We start from the raw sequence: 20,695 nt of genomic DNA on the forward strand, positions 1-20,695 counted from the left end.
TAGATAAGTATACCAATTAAAGCTGATTGATTGTGTGAATATAGTCCTCACTTCTTATCTCAGATTTATTTTGGCTCTTCACTGCCTCGTAACAACGTGATGTAATTGAAAAAATAGTTATAAAATAAAATAGTCCCAAATAATTATGTCAAAGTCATGGTTAGAAAAACTACAATACACATATAATTTAAGATGATGGATTACACCGGTCAATGCTGCAGGCCAACCTGCAGTAGAACAGAGAGTTGTAGCTTCTGACTGTAGAAAATACGTAGGTGTTTTTGAGTTTTCACAGCCTGTGGCCTACACATGCTGCTACTCACTATAAGGGTGTTACTAGAAATATTGCTCATGAACAGTTCACCACCCACCCACTTATTTTAAAGTACAAACTAGGGATCATTTTCTATATTATGTGTGTCTTTAAGCAATTTAAAATGCACAGCATGTGAAATGCACCTGATTATTTCATCATCAAACCCTCTGGTTCATATCGGGGTCATTGTTTGAAGAATCACTGAGTTTACTTCTCTGGTTCACAACAGGAAGAGAAAGGAAAGGCAGGAAGATGGAAAGATAGAATGGGGAGGACAGAGCAGAGACAGGGTGAAGCAAGGAGGACGGAAGGGACTAATAACTCTTGAGAACATACCGTATACTCTGTATGTCACAAACGCACTAACACACACACACACACACACACACACACACACACACACACACACAAAGTGATAGATTGCTGATGAATGTGTTTAGCCAAAAGAAGATGAGCTTGGAGGAGGTTTAGTCTCTTGAAGCACACATGCTTTTCATTACTGGAGCTCCGACCTGTCCTGTGGGCTGTCAGAGGCTGGAAGCATGCATGTGAATCCACATAACACCATGAGTGTAGGTCAATGTGTTCAGACAGACACAAATACTGAATGTGCGCCCTGATATTGGTTTGGGGACGTGCAGTGCTGGATGAGAGCACAGGCAAGAAAGATGGCATTTTCCTCTCTTCTTATCTATTTGTACCTCCTCCTCTCCTCAATCTATTCTTCATTAAGTCGCAGTGTCAAGCTTTCAGTATCTTGGAACCTGAACTGTCTGCAAAGGAGACTGTTTTTCGTCAGAGCCACGCCGCCTCCACACACTCGACACACCCAGTATACACACAGCCATCACAGCTTGTTTGTTCACATTAGAAATGCCTGTTGCTTCCCAAATCATTTTTCTCTGATGATGTCACCAGATGTTGTTGTTAGCGTCTTTCAATAATCTCACTAATCCATTTCAAGAATGAAAATGATATTGGAGTAAAGCAAGATAAAGATGAGGGCTTCATTAGTTTTTATTGGTGTCTAATCAGTCACGCATGCCACACATTACGCTTACCAACTGTGGTAGTTTCCTCCCACACTGAACCGATGCTCTCATTTTGACTCCCAGCTTTCCGCCAGCCTCTTCTGTGTCATGTTTGCATGGTAGATCGCTAATGAGCGTGTTACCACAAATGTAATTTCTTTCCATGTTCACTGCGTTGGTTAATGAGCCATTACTTAGCATGCTCTCACAACCTCTCCCTTGCTCCGTTTGCCAGCAGGTCTGGAGCATGGACAGCTATAGTCCGTCTGGCAGGGCAGCCAAAGTGTTGCTTTGTGAAGCGATGGAGAAGGGCTCCATAAGGAAAGATCGCCAATAAAATTAACTTGTTGTTATTGGTAGAAGTGGATTGAGGTCAGTTAAATCCAAGGGTGTGTTTTGTTGATTTTTGGTCAAGTAATCACAATGATGTTAGTGGAAGTGTTGAGCGTTTCATTTACAGTAGATGTTTTTGCCATGTAGGTATGGTGTATTTTCAGTGTTTCACACTGGTTGAATATAGCTGTAGCTGATCAAAATGTGCAACACAAGTACTGGATACTTATCCAGACCCAGAGCTGAACTTAATGACTTTAAGGCTTTAGCCTTATACAGTAGGTATCCTGATGTGTTAGTCCATCTTGCAATACCTCGACAGACAATGTGCAATTGTAATGTATAACGTATTTCCACTGTCAATGGAATTTATTTCTCATTTGCTTTCCTTTGTCGAGCATTCCATATGTTTTTCATAGTGAAATGCCTCGGATGGCTGCACAATGATCATAGCCTTTATAACGACAGATCAACTTGGGGAAATCTGGGGAGTCTGACATCAGTGTTTCAATGTGCATGTTTTGCCTCGAGCCGACCCGCTGAGCACTGGTTCAAACATGGGTTGTCAGAAATATATCCAATAGAATAGTAGTTTGATGCATATGCAAACCATCTGGAAAAGGAAACCCACTTGGCCAACTTTACATACCGTGGCTGTGTCTAATGACTGATTTTCTCGCCCTATGCATTATTTGCACATTTGAACTTCTCCAGACATGGAACATACTTATTAGAATTTAGTTTTTCAAAACTGGATTCCCTAAGTGCACCAAGAGTAATCTGTGAACTACTGTATACTCTTAATGCTTGCAGTGTGTTTCTGTCTTGTCTGCATGGCTTTACAGTACATGATGTGAGTGTGTGTGCCAAGCTAAAATAGGCCATGGTATGAGCACTGGGTTAGGGATGGTCTTCAGACAGACTCGGGCTCAGTGTTGGCAGAGCAACTGTGACATTCCTTTAGAAGTGGATAAAAAGTAGAACAGCAGAGGCTCCTGCCTCTCACAGAAACTGGGAAAGGGAGTGTTTGGTCAACTTGAAAGCTTAAAGCATAGCTTGCTCTGCTCCGTATGACTTAGAGAATAAACAATGACATCACAAACTCAGTGGATATAACGCATGGTGGTCAAATTAACACAATTTGAATTAAGGGACCACAGTAATGGTCTTTGGGCGGACTGTGTTTAAAATAAAGCAAGTGCTTGTGGAGGTGAGAGACGGAGAACTCATGCTGGTGAGGTCACACAGACATCACTGGGCAAAGCAGCCTACAGTAGTTTGGCACGGTGGCAGTGCTTGTAATCCACATCATGTGTAATGGTTACAGTTAACGTTAAGCTGGAGCCATTTGTGAGATGATGTGTGTGTTCTGATGCCAAAATGTGTGGGTTGATGACACCCTCCAAAGTTGCTTCATCATTGTGAGGGCTTACAACATAACGAAACACAGCCCATTCTCTTCTTAAGTGTGATGCAATGTCGCCTATAAAAATTCAAACATCACCACCAATACCAACAATGGCTTCACTGATTTGGATCTGGATGCTGCCCCAAAAAGCAAAGATCTTAGAAGATGAAGAAACCTTAGACCCTTTCCCCGTTTGTCTGTAGGAGCTCTGACAGTTTTGCGCTTGGGGTCATCTGGCAAAGAGGCAGGCTGAGGCTTTGGGACCTCTCATTGATAGTGTCAATGACTCCATGGAAAAGGAAAGGGAAAACAATAAAAGGCTTGCTGCCAAAGTCGGCTGGCTCACACCAGCCAGAGCGGGACTGAGATTGTGTGTTGTGGTGTGACTGTGTGAATGCTTAATTAGTCCAACATGCGACCAGTCCAGCTTCCCATAGGCCGGTGCCCATGACTGACAGCACAGAGGACCTGGAAGTGACAAGGAGCAGGGGAGGTCACAGGAGAGGGAGGGGGAGAGGAAGCAAGGGGAGCTTTAATGTGTCCACTTGTCTCACGCGATCTGGAATCACTGTAGCACCTCGCATTATTCTACTTGATCCAGCTTGTCCTGCGTCACCTCACAAGAATGCAATCTATCCACCAACTTGGAAGTGGAACAGTGTGATAATTTGATACTGATAAAAAAAAAAAAATGGTGTCATGACAGTGAAGGACATAATGATAGGCTATGGTTTCAAAGCGAAAATGTATATGGGACCACAGCCGAAGGAGAGAATCTTCCTGTCAATCACGGTAAAATGCTGCGACTCTGGGGACCTCCGGAGAGCCTTTTGAAGATGAAGTTATCATGAAGATTTGTTTCCATTACATTACGTGCTATTGCAGCATTCTCACATCTTTAGTATGTGTTTGAGCTTCATGCAGCCGTCCATTACTCTTTCTGTGTTTGTGGTTTGATGGTTTGTACAGCAAATCCAAAGTCTAGCTCAAGACTCTCAGTTTTTATCATTCTTCTGTGACCCACCTGTGATATTTCACACTGATCCTGGCTTCCAACTCAGACAAAGGAGACAGGAGTTGTAATCGTGCCCACTGGCTTTTCAGCAAACAAACATTTGTTCTTTGACTGTTTGCCTTGTTAAATATGAGCTAACACAGAAAATACGATGAGAAAGAAGTCCCAAAAAATTCCTGGACATTCCAGAGCTCCGGCTCTGAAGTCTGCTTTCCGCAGGTCTGCCGTCAGTTACAGTGGATCTCTGCCATGGAATTCTTCTCTCTTAAATTAAAGCCTTCACCAGGCCCAGCTGGTTCACAAAGTGGAGAGAAGGGGGAAAGGGGGAAGGAAAAGCGAGGAGATGGAAAGGAACGGGCAAATCCATCATTGACTTCTCACGTTTGGCTTCCTCCGGTTGCTGCTATTAACACCTCATGTCTGGTCTGAGCAACCCCTTAGACAACGTTTGGAGAGGAAAGAGCAGGAGAAAAGAGAAAAGAATAGCAAAACGTGGAGAACAAGAAAAAGGGACTGAGAGCCGAAGACGATGTTTTGATTAATTCCTCTTGTATTCCTCTGGTTCTGAGACGGAGGATTACCTTACCTAACCCCAATGGAGCATGAGCAAGATGTTTCAGTTTTGAGATTGAAACCAGATATGTCTGTTCATACTGGCTCACATCCATCAGTTGTACTGGACCACAGTTTGAGAACATGACTGGTCATTGAGAGACTAGCCATGCTGTCTGGACAGTTTTCTTCCAGTGTCACACATCAGTTTTAATACCAATGCACATGAGGAGGCGATGAATGTGACAGCCTGTCCCTCATCACATTTTCATTCCTCTGAAAACAAGACTCCTTCTTTGTCAGAGAAGGTCTAGACTTGCATTTACTTGTGTACCCGTTGACATCATTCTTGTGCCAGCCACCACAAATGAATCACCGCTGTTGGGTGATGCTGAATTATTCACTGCCACACCATCTCTAATTGCATCTCAACAACCTGCAGGTGCACTTGTCACTGCACAGCTGTGAAAGCCAGTGGTCTTTCCTGAATGGAAACTGGCTAGTAAACCTTGTGTCTGTCGCACTTCTTTTTGGTCTAAATGGAAGAAACTATGATGCATAGCAGTTCTGCATCACTTACCTTCCAATCTCCTTGGCCCTGAGTTCCCCCCCCCCCCCTGTGCCGTATTGGGTTTCTGTCCTTCCCATCTTAGTATTGACCTTTTGTAGAGTTGATTGGTCCAAGGTCTGAAGGCAGTTGGGGTTTCAAGTAATCTTTCTGGCTTCCTACTATGCCTTGAGATTCACAGAGCAAATGAGCCACTACACTTGTGCACAGAACTCCTTCAGCTTGTAAACTAAATACTGGGAGCAGCACCAAAGGAAAGTGATGATTTGATATCAGGGATGTGGTGCAGACTTTCCATGTGTGTGGTTCCTGACAACAAACAACGTTACTGTAGATTTCCAATAATGTGTGAGCTAAGACGGGTCTATTTGTGTGAGCTGACACGCTGTAACAATAGTAGTCCAAGAAAAGCATGCTTGTTTGAGCTGACAGGATGGCGTAAATATGACTATACAGAGAGCTTCTACACAAAAACAATCAGTGAATGAACACACACTCGTCCAGATTTTTCATAGCATGTCCTCTCACTTTGACCCTGAAAATACACAGCCTCCAGGGTAGTATTTGTTTCTTGAAAGCGGGCCTACTTAGTTAGTTATGTCAGAATGACATACCGGCAAGTTCCTTTTCCTTTCTTCCTCGTCTTTGTTCGCCCAAGGCCTGCACTCAGGGTCACACACACACACACACACACACACACTCCCTGGCTGACTTCTGCGTGTCTGCATCTCGTCTCCTGATCCCAAATCAGAAAGTTGAGCTCAACGTGGCAGGTGCTGGTCGACCCCGAGCAGGGTTGCCAGAGCCAGGCTGGGTCATGCACATGTGAGTGCAGGTGGGCCAGATGATGGATGAGTAAGCTGAAAGTCTCCACAGTCCTGTCTGCCTCCGCTCTCTCCACGTGTTTCTCTTCCACTGACATGCATAATCTCTGTTGGACAGACTTTGCTGTGTATTTCCACCTCTCACAGTGACAAATGCATTTAACCACACGAGACATTCTCTAAATGTGGAGGCTAGACTAGACAGTACAGTTCAAAAGGAACATTTCAAGCCAGACATAGTTGTTTTAAGCATTTTTTTTGCATATATCTTGTAACTATCTTGTTTTTTCTGTTTCCTGTCAATTCCTTCACATATTTGTGGTACGTGGAGTTCACTGATAAAAATGAAACAAATGAGACGGATTCCTTGTGTCAACGCAAGAGACACTGGAAAAGGAAAGCCATGGATCTGTCTGATTTATATAAGAATTGATTACTGTTATTACTTCGAGGTGTGCCGGGGAATGGTTGAGCAATCGAGGAGAATTGAGCTGAATGCTTTGAAGGAGATGGATTATTGTAAGGAGGCTTAGCTTAGTGTCTGGGCTCGCATTGCATGCTCAGTCTGTTTGCCAAGCTCTTGGCAAGGCCAATGCCCACATTTGTTTTGACTGGGCTAGGTCATGAAACTCCACACTTCCAGCTTTCTCTCTGTCTCTCCCAGCACATTCCTCTTCCTCAGTGTCATGACCTGCACCCTGCAGATTGCTGGACTCCAAGCTCTCACCTGCCGGTCTGATACCCCACCACCCCCACTCTTCACTCTTCAATTTGATTCCCATGCTTAGTTGATCTCACCACAGATTTTTTGGCTTACACGTATTGATGAAAACAAGTTCCTTGGTGGATAAGCTTGCTGGCAGTATTCAAATGTCCTCTTGTTTCAGAAACCGTCATTACTCCAACATGTTTATCTCTGATTGGCTTGTTCAGCTCCTAGCTTCTTTCAAAACAACTGAGATATAACATTCTGAGACTCATGTGCCCAGTCTGCACGTATGCCCTAGAAAATAAGAATTATCACTTTGACAGTTGTCTGGAGAAAGTTAAGTTCAACGAATTGAATCTAGATTTGAATAACATCCTGCCTTTGCTCACTTTGTCCACATGATAGGACATTGGACAAATCAAAGGCAAACAACGTTAAGAGTCAGTCCGATTAGCAGTTGGCTTTCACCGGCCACTAGACCCAAGCAATACAAGCCTTCAGTTAAAGTCGAGATGGAGTGAGCTTTAAGATCACATCCACAGTCAAATTGTGCTCTTATTTAACAATATATGCAATTTGTATTTTTTAAATTAAAATACAATACTCTTTTCTTATTGTAAAAACAACATGACATGCTTACATAAGCTAGTATCAACTCAACTTCAATCAATAATATCATCTATCAACCAATCTGCAACTTTTAGCAACAAGGCAGGTGTGTGTAGAGCCACAGTTCTCTGCAGCTTTGTGCAGTCCATGAGCAGTGGATGTGCACTTTATTCAATGTCCTTTCCATATGTTTCCCACGTTTCAATCTTCTTCCTACGCTTTTTGTCTTTCTCAGCAAGCAGAAACCCAAGCTGGGATATAACATCAGTCACATGTCCGACTAAAAGCTTTGGCAGCCCATACTGTAGATTAGTTTGTGTCTTTCGGTCTCCCAAAGAACAGATAGCTCCCTCCAGTGTTGGGAATACAGCATAACCAGATAATTTAACCATTTTTGATGTTTTGTCTATCATGTTTCTTAGCAGTGGGATCAACTTTCCCCTTTGCCCAAGGTGCAGTCCTTGGCTTGACGAACATAAATGTTTTCAATCAAGCTTAATTAAGCACACATGTTATTCTTTGAGAGCTTTACCGTAGGCAGCTGGACTCGCTTTAGGTTTTTGTAGACTTTTCGCCTCTCATCCAAGAGGCTTTGCCAGTTCAGTCTTCAAAAACCTAAAAAAAAGTCCAGTTGCCTACAATAAAACTATCAAAGATGACCATGACCTGGATTGAGAATATTCACAAACACATGATTTTTATTTGTGGTAGGCACTACGTGCAGGTCCTGGAAAGGGTTTTCATGAAAAATTGAGAGATGGGTTTTTAAGAGTAATTACTGCTGAATAAATCATTAGATCTCATGAGAACAACATTGATGAACGCTGTGTTTATTTTATTCAACTCCCCTTGACCTCAGCTACAGTTTGTAGAACAGTTATTCTCACTTTGTTTCTCTGCTCTACTGACTGTCCATCTTTCCCATTCAGGTTATGGCAATCTAGGAGCTGGTGGCCTTGGAGCTGGAGGCTACGGAGCTGGTGGCCTTGGAGCTGGAGGCCTTGGAGCTGGAGGCTACGGAGCTGGTGGCCTTGGAGCTGGAGGCTACGGAGCTGGTGGCCTTGGAGCTGGAGGCTACGGAGCGGGAGGCCTTGGAGCTGGAGGCCTTGGAGCTGGAGGCCTTGGAGCGGGAGGCCTTGGAGCTGGAGGCTACGGAGGAGGTGAGTACTTTGACTCCGGAACTGAAACTGGAACAGGTGTGTGAAAACATAAGTATAACATTTTGTCAGGGAACACCCATCAAACTTATGTTAAGATATAAATGTACTGAGTTATTACCTATTAAAATAATGATATATGATACTTACATCAGACCGATATCTGATATCAGTATCTGTAAAAAGTGCATCTCTATATTTGGTTGACAGTAGGTTAGAACATAATATTCTTTCAAATACAACATACATTTCACACCTCACTCACCTTTGCCCTTTGTTCCATTTAGGTGGATACGGTGGATTTTTCCCGGGAGCTGGACAGAAAGCTGCTAAAAGAGGTACAGCTGATGGCAGAACATGTCTGGATAGAAATGTAATATCAATTTTATACAAAGGGAGGAATGGTGCCAGTTAATTGGTACCATGAATTTAATGATAATGGTTTGATATTCTATATTTAATCCCATAATGGCATCAATTTTACGGGCCTTATAAGCTCCAATTTGAGACCCAGGGTGACTGTTATGCTACTTGCTTGTTATGGTGTGCTGAAGTGCTTTTACCTCTGGTGGAATGGACTTCTCTTGAGTTCTTTTCTGCTTTAAGTTTATTAATACTTTGACTGATTTGCTTTTTAGCTGAGCGTCTTATTTGTAATATGTCTAAGACTATGATTTTGATTATTCAGCTTCCTTCATGTTTGGTTCAAGCATTGTCTCGCATGAAAAGCCATTGTTGTTGCTGAAACAACAACATAAAAAGCACAATTATTAGGTTCCTTGAGGGTCGTTCCCTCAATCTCTTGTATTGACTCATACCGATGAAAATTGTGGTTATCCTCATCACAGGTGCAGGAGGCGGTCTGCTACCATATGGAGGTAAGCTGATTCTTGGCGTGATGACAGACTACTGATAGATCTGCATGCTTTCCTGTTATGAGAAAGCCACACAGCACAGTTTGGCAAACAGATGTACATTTTTACGATGTTCCTGCAATCCTTGGACTGATTGAACTCTAGCAGAGCCCCGCTTGACCTTAAAGTGTGTGCCCCACGGGGGGGTGGAAGTTAGCGAGGGATGTTTGGGTCTAATGAGTTCAATATTTAACTACTACACTACTCCTGCAATGAAATATGTTCGGTAAAAAACTAAATCTATGCCGTGTATGTGCACATGATTTGCTTGTAATTAGGCAGGCTGATTAAGCATGGACTCTGGAGGGCCTGATCATGTCCAGGACTCTACTGTGGCAGAGAGCCTACTCTTAATTATTAGTTAGCAATGACAAAACTGCAGTCCCTTGAGTCAGTCTGTGCTCTTGTCATGACACTCAAAATAACAATTAATTCCTCTAAAAGAGCACAGATAAAACATTCCCTCATCGAATCTCCCAGGCTGCATACTTAAAGGCAGTGCGCAATGTCTGCCCGGCAAAGTACGGGGAGTTTTAAGATTAAAAATGTAAAAAAAAAATGTAAGCAAACAATGTGTTTTATCCTGTTGCCAAACTCTCTTACAAGTGAAGCTGGCGGCTCATTTCCTCCTCGAGGGGAAAGCCAAAGAAATGAGGCATTTGATGAGGCAAGGCAAATGCCATGCATGCTGACGGCCTCTCCTGATTAGATTAAAACTCGGCCGTGTTGCTTTTAATCATGGGGTGATGGCAGACTTGGAGAGCCAGATTGGCTGCTTTCATTACCACTGGTCAATCTAATGATCTGGCTACCTGCTGAAGAGGTCAAGTCTGGAACAAGCCACACACCTGCTCATCACTCTTTTTCAGTTTCACAAGGCCATCTAGTGGCCATGGGATGTACAACAATATGATATTTGTGTTGTATGTTTTTCATTACTCTGATGTTCACTCTGAGCCTGGAATGTATGTGTATGTTGTACTTATGCCTGTGCACTTTGCACTTGAACAGGGACTGGAGGAGTTCTTGGAGGCACTGGCACTGGAGCTGCAGTGCCCGCTGGAGGCAGGACACACATTATTCTTTTTTTATGTCATTTGGCAGTGTTTATGTTCGTCATACTGTGATTTCAGCCTCCCAAGGACTTGCAAAACGGTTCCCATTCCCTTTAAAAGGTTTAATGTAATGCCTGAGGAATACTACGACATCGCATACCACAAATTGGCTCTTTGTCACTTACAGTAAAACTGATTTATCTGACAAAGAACCACCTTTGATTCCAAACAGTATTTTCCCTAATGTAATAATGTAAAAATGTTAAAGGGAGCAGTTAACAGTGTTGGGATGTCCTGGGAGAAAGGAATCACAGTCACAGTTGTTGAGCCTCAACACCCGACGAGAAAGATGTGTGTATGTTTAGTCACACTCTGTTATATGTGCCAAGTAACATTTCATCTTTTTCAGTGCCTGTTATTCCTCAGACAGGCCTTCCAGGAGGGGGTGTTGGTCTTGGTGCTGGAAAGAAAGCTTCCAAAGTCCCAGGTTTTGTAGACTCAACATTAAACTCCAAAGGCTGAAGACAGACAGGATGCAGTTCACCAGACAGCACAGCCACATCAAATTAATTTTTCCATTGTGTCAGATGTTTCTTCTTTTTTGAATTATTGCACTTGAAATACAGCAGAATGAATCAATGACATTGACAGGGCAATGACAAATAGAAGAAAATATACAAACAAACATACATACATGATGTTGTGTGTGTGTGTGTGTGTGTGTGTGTGTGTGTGTGTGTGTGTGTGTGTGTGTGTGTGTGTGTGTGTGTGTGTGTGTGTGTGTGTGTGTGTGTGTGTGTGTGTGTGTGTGTGTGTGTGTGTGTGTATATAGTAGAGGTGTATCAGAAGAGGATATCACTAATCAATGTTATACAAACAGCCCAGACATCATAAAAAAAATTGCCCATGAAGCCAAACACAGCAGCAACTCTAAGTAGCTGAATCAACTACATTAATATTACAGACAATACATGAAGCTATTTTGGTAATGATAATGATAATGAAGCCAGCCTGTGGTGTAACTTACAAGCTGCATCCCGCCTGGTTCTTTTTGCGGTAGTGCTTTGTTCTAATGAATTCCAGGCATGATGTCATTTTACTGTTCAATTTTATTAAGAATGCTTAAAAACAGATTATTGCTGCTCATGCATGCCAGATCATTCTCATACTTGTAATGTTGATGCAGAAGTGCAGTACTATCCTCTTATTGTCTGTGGCAGGTGTGGGTGTGCCTGGACTTTACCAAGGTGGACTAGTGCCAGGACAAGGTTAGTCTCTTTCATTTCTTAATCTCAGGCACTATTTGTCACTATTTGTTTCAACATCTGAATGGTTAATGATTTTGCAAACACTGTACAGGGATTTAATTGGGCTTTTTTGTGGGGGTCGGGGATCTGGATCTTTTAGGGTTTGGTGGACGTGGAGTATTGCCTGGAGTGGCCACCGGGACTGACCTAAATTCCAAGTCAAGTAAGAATTAGTTTTTTACTCATGGCTGATGGTTGATTTTGATATAAAGATGGTATAATACACATTCTAAACAATACTCCAATAAATATTACAAAGATATATTCAATAAAACGCTGTCTTATGTTTATATTCAAACATTGATCTTTCATTCACGAATACGCTTGTGAAAACATGAGGCTGAAAACAGGCTGGCTGGAGTGATTCTAATGGGATTGTGTGATGTATCCTATGCAGTTGGAGGGGGAGCACAAGGGGGTCAAGGACCAGGTAACTTCATTCATAATTATTGCTGTATTACAAACAAATTTCTTTCAGGATCCGGATTTAAATAGATTTCTTCTGTCACAGGAAGCCGTGGGTATGGTGGGCCGATGCAGCCAGGAGTGTTCCACGGATATCCCCTCAAATCACCCAAAGTGCAAGGTGTGAATTTATACACTAACAGTATTATTCAGAAGTTGCATTCTTCTATTCATATTCATAAGGATGATGACGATATTTTGTCATGAAGTTTGTTGATGTCTTAGGGGGCCCAGAAATTTTAATTTTGTTCCACTTTCCAAAAGCAAAACATGGCCTCCATTACTGACTTTGTAAAGATTCCCACAGCAATGCTACTGTGCTCCTTGACCCGCTGAGGACGAGACAATCCACACTGCTACTGAACATTTCTGCAATAGAATTAAGCTTGCCAACACACCCATGTCCAGCAGGAAGCTCCAAAATCTCCTTGATTAAAGGATGAAAAGTTCACAAAATAAATGTATTTGTAAGATCTATTTAAGGTCTTGTTTTACCTTGTCGAATGAAGTTTTTCAAGTTAATTATTGATTACGTTTCTCTAGTTTGTATCATGGTCTTTACACAACTGTATCATCACTGAAATGGCAGTGTTGCCTTTAATATGTTATAGGTTATTTAATATCGCAATCAGCTGGATTACAAACGATGAAACTTGAAATGGAGAGGAAATCAACAATCTTTCTTAAGGAAACTCATACAGGATACCCATCTACCGAGCATGAGTGATATTGGTGACGAGAGGTGCCTGGGAAGAGCCCAAATTAAAACATTAAAAGACAATACCTGGCCAAGGCCTGTTCACCCTGCTGCTGTCTGGCAAGCAATACGGTCTAATAAGTATCAGCTGTTGTACCACCAGACTTCAGAGCAACTTCTTTCCTCAGTCAGTGAGGCTCCTTAATTTATCCTCCACCCTCCACATATGGTATAGTGTTGTTTTTTGTGTGTATTGTCTTATATTGCAAAAAGTACCTGCAGACTACATTTCATTGTGCAACCCTGTTGTGCAATGACAATAAATTAACTTAGTTCCCTTGGAAAGAGAGGATGGCCTTTTTCACCACAACCTTCAGTCGTACTCAAACCAGAGGCTTTCAGGATGTATGGGATGTGTTTAGATGGCTTATATAATTTTCATATTTAGACATCTGAAGAGTTTTATGTGCTGTACATTTGTATTTGAGAATCTCTATGTGAACTGGGCCATTATTTTTTCAATATGTTTTCTCTCCAGGTGGCTATGGAGCAAAGCCTGGAGGTGGAAAACTACCTTTTGGTAAAAAAAAAAAAAAAGCTTTTAAAATGTTATGCATGTATTTGATATAACTGTGGCATGGGCTCAATGATTAACGATGCGTCACATTACAATGTTCCAGGTTACGGTTTTGGTAATGGTGGCGCTGGGCTTCCAGGAGGTTTGGGTGGCGCTGGGTCAAGGCCCGGATATCCTGTTGGAACTGGTGTGTGTTTTTACGAGTGTATTGTTAATTGATATGGAGTAAAGGTAGGAAAGACCAAAGAATACTTAATGTATTTTCTTCAACCTGCAGGAGTTGGACCTGGGGGCATCTCACCTGCTCAGGCTAAAGCAGCCAAATATGGTAGCATACCACACTCGTTACCTATACAGTGTTTTTTATCAATGAAACCCTGATACACATTGTGTTACATCAGAAGAGAATGTATAAGTGTCCTACTAAAATATTTGCTCTTGCTCCAGGTTTGGGTGTTGGTGGTGTTGGTGGTGTTGGTGGTGTTGGTGGCACAGGTGGACTGTATCCAGGGCAGCTCCCAGGAGGTATCATATCCAGTAAAATACACAAAGACATATATCTAAAAGTCTAAGGGCATGTTAGCACCTTCATGACTTAAAAAGTTATTCAAAGCCAAAAACATAATTGTCAGATGGTGGAAAATAAAAAGACATGACTGCCAATCTTTTATTGCCTATATGTGGTGGCTAAAAGGAAATGATGGTGGTAGAAATCGACTGAGAGAGTGGCCAGACATCATTTATAGACTTTGTTATGGTGCAGGCCAAATGTACTTAAGGGAACAAATTACTAACACAATTAATACATGTGAGACTTAATAATAATTCTGCCAAACTTGGTTGTTCCCAAAACACCTAAAAAAGTCTAATTCTGCTGTAGCAATGAGCTACAACTTTAATGGTCACATTTATTTTTCTTTCAGCAGGAGTTGGACCCGGGGGCATCTCACCTGCTCAGGCTAAAGCAGCCAAATATGGTAGCATACCACACTCATTACCTATACAGTGTTTTTTATCAATGAAACCCTGATACACATTGTGTTACATCAGAATGTATAAGTGTCCTACTAAAATATTTGCTCTTGCTCCAGGTTTGGGTGTCGGTGGTGTTGGTGGTGTTGGTGGTGTTGGTGGTGTTGGTGGTGTTGGTGGCACAGGTGGACTGTATCCAGGGCAGCTCCCAGGAGGTATCATATCCAGCAAAATACACAAAGACACATATCTAAAAGTCTAAAGGCATGTTAGCACCCTCATGACTAAAAGTTATTCCGAGCAAAATCAGAATTGTTGAATGGTGGAAAATAAAAATACATATCTGCCCATATTTATTGCCTATATTTGGTGGCTAAGAGGAGATGATGGTGGTAGAATTCGAAAGAGAGAGTGGCCAGACATAATTTATAGACTTTGTTATGGTGCAGGCCAAACATGCTTAAGTGAACAAATCAATGAATAACAAAATTAATCCATGAGAGACTTAATAATAATTCCGCCAAACTTGGCTGTTACCAAAACACCTAAAAAGTCTAATTCTGCTGTAGCAATGAGCTACAACTTTAATGGTTACAGTTATTTTTCTTTCAGCAGGAGTTGGACCCGGGGGCATCTCACCTGCTCAGGCTAAAGCAGCCAAATATGGTAGCATACCACACTCATTACCTATACAGTGTTTTTATCAATGAAACCCTGATACACATTGTGTTACATCAGAATGTATAAGTGTCCTACTAAAATATTTGCTCTTGCTCCAGGTTTGGGTGTCGGTGGTGTTGGTGGTGTTGGTGGTGTTGGTGGTGTTGCTGGCACTGGTGGACTGTATCCAGGGCAGCTCCCAGGAGGTATCATATCCAGGAAAATACACAAAGACACAAATCTTAAAGTCTAAGGGCATGTTAGCACCTTCATGACTGAAAAGTTATTCAAAGCCAAAAACATAATTGTCAGACGGTGGAAAATAACAAGACATATCTGACAATCTTTTATTGCCTATATTTGGTGGCTAAAAGGAAATGATGGTGGTAGAATTCGAAAGAGAGAGTGGCCAGACATCATTTGTAGACTTTGTTATGGTGCAGGCCAAACATGATTAAGGGAATGAATAACAAAATTAATCCATGAGAGACTTAATAATAATTCCGCCAAACTTGGTTGTTCCCAAAACACCTAAAAAGTATAATTCTGCTGTAGCAATGAGCTACAACTTTAATGGTCACATTTATTTTTCTTTCAGCAGGAGTTGGACCCGGGGGCATCTCACCTGCTCAGGCTAAAGCAGCCAAATATGGTAGCATACCACACTCATTACCTATACAGTGTTTTTTATCAATGAAACCCTTATACACATTGTGTTACATCAGAATGTATAAGTGTCCTACTAAAATATTTGCTCTTGCTCCAGGTTTGGGTGTCGGTGGTGTTGGTGGTGTTGGTGGTGTTGGTGGTGTTGGTGGCACAGGTGGACTGTATCCAGGGCAGCTCCCAGGAGGTATCATATCCAGCAAAATACACAAAGACACATATCTTAAAGTCTAAAGGCATGTTAGCACCCTCATGACTAAAAGTTATTCAAAGCAAAATCAGAATTGTTGAATGGTGGAAAATAAAAATACATATCTGCCCATATTTATTGCCTATATTTGGTGGCTAAGAGGAGATGATGGTGGTAGAATTCGAAAGAGAGAGTGGCCAGACATAATTTATAGACTTTGTTATGGTGCAGGCCAAACATGCTTAAGTGAACAAATCAATGAATAACAAAATTAATCCATGAGAGACTTAATAATAATTCCGCCAAACTTGGCTGTTACCAAAACACCTAAAAAGTCTAATTCTGCTGTAGCAATGAGCTACAACTTTAATGGTTACAGTTATTTTTCTTTCAGCAGGAGTTGGACCCGGGGGCATCTCACCTGCTCAGGCTAAAGCAGCCAAATATGGTAGCATACCACACTCATTACCTATACAGTGTTTTTATCAATGAAACCCTGATACACATTGTGTTACATCAGAATGTATAAGTGTCCTACTAAAATATTTGCTCTTGCTCCAGGTTTGGGTGTCGGTGGTGTTGGTGGTGTTGGTGGTGTTGCTGGCACTGGTGGACTGTATCCAGGGCAGCTCCCAGGAGGTATCATATCCAGGAAAATACACAAAGACACAAATCTTAAAGTCTAAGGGCATGTTAGCACCTTCATGACTGAAAAGTTATTCAAAGCCAAAAACATAATTGTCAGATGGTGGAAAATAACAAGACATATCTGCCAATCTTTTATTGCCTATATTTGGTGGCTAAAAGGAAATGATGGTGGTAGAATTCGAAAGAGAGAGTGGCCAGACATCATTTGTAGACTTTGTTATGGTGCAGGCCAAACATGATTAAGGGAATGAATAACAAAATTAATCCATGAGAGACTTAATAATAATTCTGCCAAACTTGGCTGTTCCCAAAACACCTAAAAAGTATAATTCTGCTGTAGCAATGAGCTACAACTTTAATGGTCACATTTATTTTTCTTTCAGCAGGAGTTGGACCCGGGGGCATCTCACCTGCTCAGGCTAAAGCAGCCAAATATGGTAGCATACCACACTCATTACCTATACAGTGTTTTTTATCAATGAAACCCTGATACACATTGTGTAACATCAGAAGAGAATGTATTTGTATCTTACTAAAATATTTGCTCTTGCTCCAGGTTTGGGTGTCGGTGGTGTTGGTGGTGTTGGTGGCACTGGTGGACTGTATCCAGGGCAGCTCCCAGGAGGTATCATATCCAGTAAAATACACAAAGACACATATCTAAAAGTCTAAGGGCATGTTAGCACCTTCATGACTAAAAGTTATTCCAAGCAAAATCAGAATTGTTAAATGGTGGAAAATAAAAATACATATCTGACAATCTTTTATTGCCTATATTTGGTGGCTAAAAGGAAATGATGGTGGTAGAATTCGAAAGAGAGAGTGGCCAGACATCATTTGTAGACTTTGTTATGGTGCAGGCCAAACGTGCTTAAGTGAACAAATCAATGAATAACAAAATTAATCCATGAGAGACTTAATAATAATTCCGCCAAACTTGGCTGTTACCAAAACACCTAAAAAGTCTAATTCTGCTGTAGCAATGAGCTACAACTTTAATGGTCACATTTATTTTTCTTTCAGCAGGAGTTGGACCCGGGGGCATCTCACCTGCTCAGGCTAAAGCAGCCAAATATGGTAGCATACCACACTCATTACCTATACAGTGTTTTTTATCAATGAAACCCTGATACAAGTTGTGTAACATCAGAAGAAAATGTATTTGTATCTTACTAAAATATTTGCTCTTGCTCCAGGTTTGGGTGTCGGAGCTGGTCGAGGTGTTGGTGGTGTTGGTGGTGTTGGTGGTGTTGCCGGCACTGGTGGACTGTTTCCAGGGCAACTCCCAGGAGGTATCATATCCAGGAAAATACACAAAGACATACTGTATATCTAAAAGTCTAAAGGCATGTTAGCACCCTCATGACTAAAAAAGTTATTCAAAGCCAAAAACACAATTGTCAGATAGTGGAAAGAAAAAGACTGCCAATCTTTTATTGCCTATATTTGGTGGCTGAGAAGAGATGATGATTGTAGAATGGAAAGATACACTTAATAAAAATTCCACCAAATTTGGCTGTTAACAAAACACCTAAAAAGTATAATTCTGCTGTAGCAATGAACTAAAACGTCAATTGTTAAGTGTATTTTTCTTTCAGCAGGAGTTGGGCCCGGAGGCATCTCACCTGCTCAGGCTAAAGCAGCCAAATATGGTAGCATACCACACTCATTACCTATACAGTGTCTTTCTTTTAATAAAAAGGTCATACACATTGTGTTACATCAGTACAGACCTTATTTGTATCATACTGTGCCCTCTGCTGCAGGTTTGGGAGGAGCCGGTGTTGGTGGTGTTGGTGGTGTTGGTGGTGTTGGACGTTTTGGAGGTACCGGTGGTGTTGCTGGTACTGGTGGACTCTATCCAGGGCAGGTGCCAGGAGGTATAATATCTAGCAAAAGACATAAAAAAGCAAAACAAAAGTCTAAAGCCATGTTAGCACACTCATTACTAAAAAGTGAATTGCTTTCATTTCATCGGTTGTTTAATGTTATCATGTGCTTCCCTTTGTTTAAAAATGTTACAGCTGGATATGGTGCAGGGTCCAAGGCTGCTAAATATGGTAAGAAATTTGTTTTTTTTTTATCAGGGAGATATTTTAAAATTATAAAATTATTTTTTTCATTATGTATTCACTCATTATGTAGCTGAAAAGTACTTCATATTTAGTAAGAACCTCTCCATTTATATTGACCTGGAGGAGTACCAGGAGGGGTGCCAGGAGGAGTACCAGGAGGAGTACCAGGAGGGGTACCAGGGGGAGTACCAGGAGGAGTACCAGGAGGGGTACCGGGAGGTGCACCAGTGTTTGGTGGCTATTCTCCACAAGCAAAAGCTGCTAAATATGGTATGGTGTATAAATGGCATTATAAATGTATATGTTTTTGACTGAACATTCTTCTTCTTATTGTTGTTATTATTATTATTATTATTATTATTATTATTATTATTATTATTATTGTGATTATTATGATTACTTTTTGTTTTGGAAGGACTAGGAGCCCTGGGAGGCACAGGAGGACAATTAGGGACAGGAGGACAATTAGGGACAGGAGGACTGGGAGGAGGAGGAGGAGGATATTCTGCTGCTGCCAAAGCTGCTAAATACGGTATGGGACGTTTTTGTGAATGAAAGATTAAATCCATTTAAGATCAGAAACATCATTATTTTTTTCTGCTTTACTCAAGTCTCTCTTGAGAAAGAGATCCTGATCTCAGTGACATTATTTTATGTATTAAAGGTTATTTTGTTGTAGTATATGTACTATGAGAACTTGTCTCCATACAGTTAATGAAATCCCTTCATTCACGCAACTCAGATAAAACTGTAACGTTGGCATTATTTTTGAATGCAAAACAGATGACTGAATGTACTTTCAGGTCTGTTAATGAACACTATCAGCTCTCAGCTAGAACAGATGGCTGACGTTGGGAACTCATCAAATGTCTGTTATTTTATTGACCCTTCTTTTCCACAGGAGTAGGGGGACTGGGAGCAGCAGGAGGACAATTAGGGACAGGCGGACTGGGAGCAACAGGAGGACAATTAGGGACAGGAGGTGGAGGATATTCTGCTGCTGCCAAAGCTGCCAAATATGGTAAGAATCGATTACCATTATCAAATCTCAGAACTTGTCATGTGTTTCCTGTGGGTGGATATGGATTCTTAGCATCCAGTGATGTGTGAGTCAGATAATAACAAGGCCAGGTGGTAGGCCCCGACAGAAAACTTAAAGTCCTTGGGATTAAAAACAGAGGGGTTGAGATCACATGCAATAGGCTGTTGTATGGTTTCTTTAACAGCTTTGACATTGCTACCTTTGAAACACCATGCAACTCCACAGTCTTGGCAATGCTCAAATCTGGCCCTGGACCAACCATTACAACTTAAATAATAATAGAGGGGATGTTGCATACATCTGCTTGTGTAATATGAACAGGACGAATGAAAGCCTCACTTCTACGGCAGAGGTTGTTTGTATTCACATCTGTATTTATGGAATTGCTAACAAACGCACTCCAAATGTACTGTATTAAAACATACGACAGTTTACATGGAAATAAACATGTCTTCTGCAGGAGTAGGGGGGCTAGGAGGACTGGGAGGAGCAGGAGGACTGGGAGGAGCAGGAGGAACAGGTGGACTGGGAGGTGGAGGATACAGTGCTGCTGCTAAAGCTGCTAAATATGGTAACTATGGAATTCTGGGGGGAAATGGGGGGGAAATGATTTTGCAGTCCACAAACCATTGTATTAAATGTTTGCATTAAAGGTCCAGGTGGTGCAGGAGTACTTCCAGGTGGTGGTGCAGGCAGAGGACTAATTCCTGGAAGGGTTCCATTTTTCCCAGGATATGGATGTGAGCATACCGAACAGACCTTTGATCTGCATGAGTAATACATAAAAAGAATAAAATGAAAGAAATGATTAATTTGTCAAAAGATGTCTTTTAAATCTGACCTCTTCTGGGCGTGTTGTGTTGCAGCTTTGGCGGCTGGTGCTAAACCTCCCAAATATGGTGAGA

General features: G+C 41.6%; 1 protein-coding gene across 39 annotated transcripts in view; it reads left to right on the forward strand.

Moving 5' to 3' along the window:
• Positions 1 to 20,695, forward strand: part of elna (elastin a) — a 38,785-nt gene that overhangs the window by 15,375 nt on the left and 2,715 nt on the right. Inside the window, exons 6-41 of one of the 39 annotated variants that reach the window (XM_084019018.1) lie at positions 8,295 to 8,323; positions 8,384 to 8,408; positions 8,454 to 8,525; positions 8,810 to 8,860; positions 9,371 to 9,400; positions 10,448 to 10,501; positions 10,901 to 10,978; positions 11,712 to 11,759; positions 11,899 to 11,961; positions 12,196 to 12,228; positions 12,310 to 12,384; positions 13,499 to 13,540; positions 13,641 to 13,724; positions 13,815 to 13,865; positions 13,985 to 14,062; positions 14,461 to 14,514; positions 14,629 to 14,724; positions 15,122 to 15,175; positions 15,289 to 15,375; positions 15,768 to 15,821; positions 15,936 to 16,022; positions 16,420 to 16,473; positions 16,587 to 16,664; positions 17,057 to 17,110; positions 17,230 to 17,298; positions 17,697 to 17,750; positions 17,870 to 17,965; positions 18,272 to 18,325; positions 18,440 to 18,553; positions 18,698 to 18,733; positions 18,872 to 19,018; positions 19,164 to 19,280; positions 19,650 to 19,769; positions 20,251 to 20,361; positions 20,444 to 20,530; positions 20,657 to 20,689. In XM_084019018.1, the coding sequence (XP_083875144.1) occupies positions 8,295 to 8,323; positions 8,384 to 8,408; positions 8,454 to 8,525; positions 8,810 to 8,860; positions 9,371 to 9,400; positions 10,448 to 10,501; positions 10,901 to 10,978; positions 11,712 to 11,759; positions 11,899 to 11,961; positions 12,196 to 12,228; positions 12,310 to 12,384; positions 13,499 to 13,540; positions 13,641 to 13,724; positions 13,815 to 13,865; positions 13,985 to 14,062; positions 14,461 to 14,514; positions 14,629 to 14,724; positions 15,122 to 15,175; positions 15,289 to 15,375; positions 15,768 to 15,821; positions 15,936 to 16,022; positions 16,420 to 16,473; positions 16,587 to 16,664; positions 17,057 to 17,110; positions 17,230 to 17,298; positions 17,697 to 17,750; positions 17,870 to 17,965; positions 18,272 to 18,325; positions 18,440 to 18,553; positions 18,698 to 18,733; positions 18,872 to 19,018; positions 19,164 to 19,280; positions 19,650 to 19,769; positions 20,251 to 20,361; positions 20,444 to 20,530; positions 20,657 to 20,689 (2,469 nt within the window). Of the gene's footprint in view, positions 1 to 8,294; positions 8,526 to 8,809; positions 8,861 to 9,370; positions 9,401 to 10,447; positions 10,502 to 10,900; positions 10,979 to 11,711; positions 11,760 to 11,898; positions 11,962 to 12,195; positions 12,229 to 12,309; positions 12,385 to 13,498; positions 13,541 to 13,640; positions 13,725 to 13,814; positions 13,866 to 13,984; positions 14,063 to 14,460; positions 14,515 to 14,628; positions 14,725 to 15,121; positions 15,176 to 15,288; positions 15,376 to 15,767; positions 15,822 to 15,935; positions 16,023 to 16,419; positions 16,474 to 16,586; positions 16,665 to 17,056; positions 17,111 to 17,229; positions 17,299 to 17,696; positions 17,751 to 17,869; positions 17,966 to 18,271; positions 18,326 to 18,439; positions 18,554 to 18,697; positions 18,734 to 18,871; positions 19,019 to 19,163; positions 19,281 to 19,649; positions 19,770 to 20,250; positions 20,362 to 20,443; positions 20,531 to 20,656; positions 20,690 to 20,695 lie in introns of all 39 variants that reach the window. The other 38 variants (XM_084019011.1, XM_084019013.1, XM_084019015.1 and 35 more) reach the window with 38 other exon arrangements.

The sequence above is a fragment of the Eutrigla gurnardus genome (genome assembly GCF_963514095.1).
Source record: "Eutrigla gurnardus genome assembly, chromosome: 10".
Lineage (NCBI taxonomy): Eukaryota > Metazoa > Chordata > Actinopteri > Perciformes > Triglidae > Eutrigla > Eutrigla gurnardus.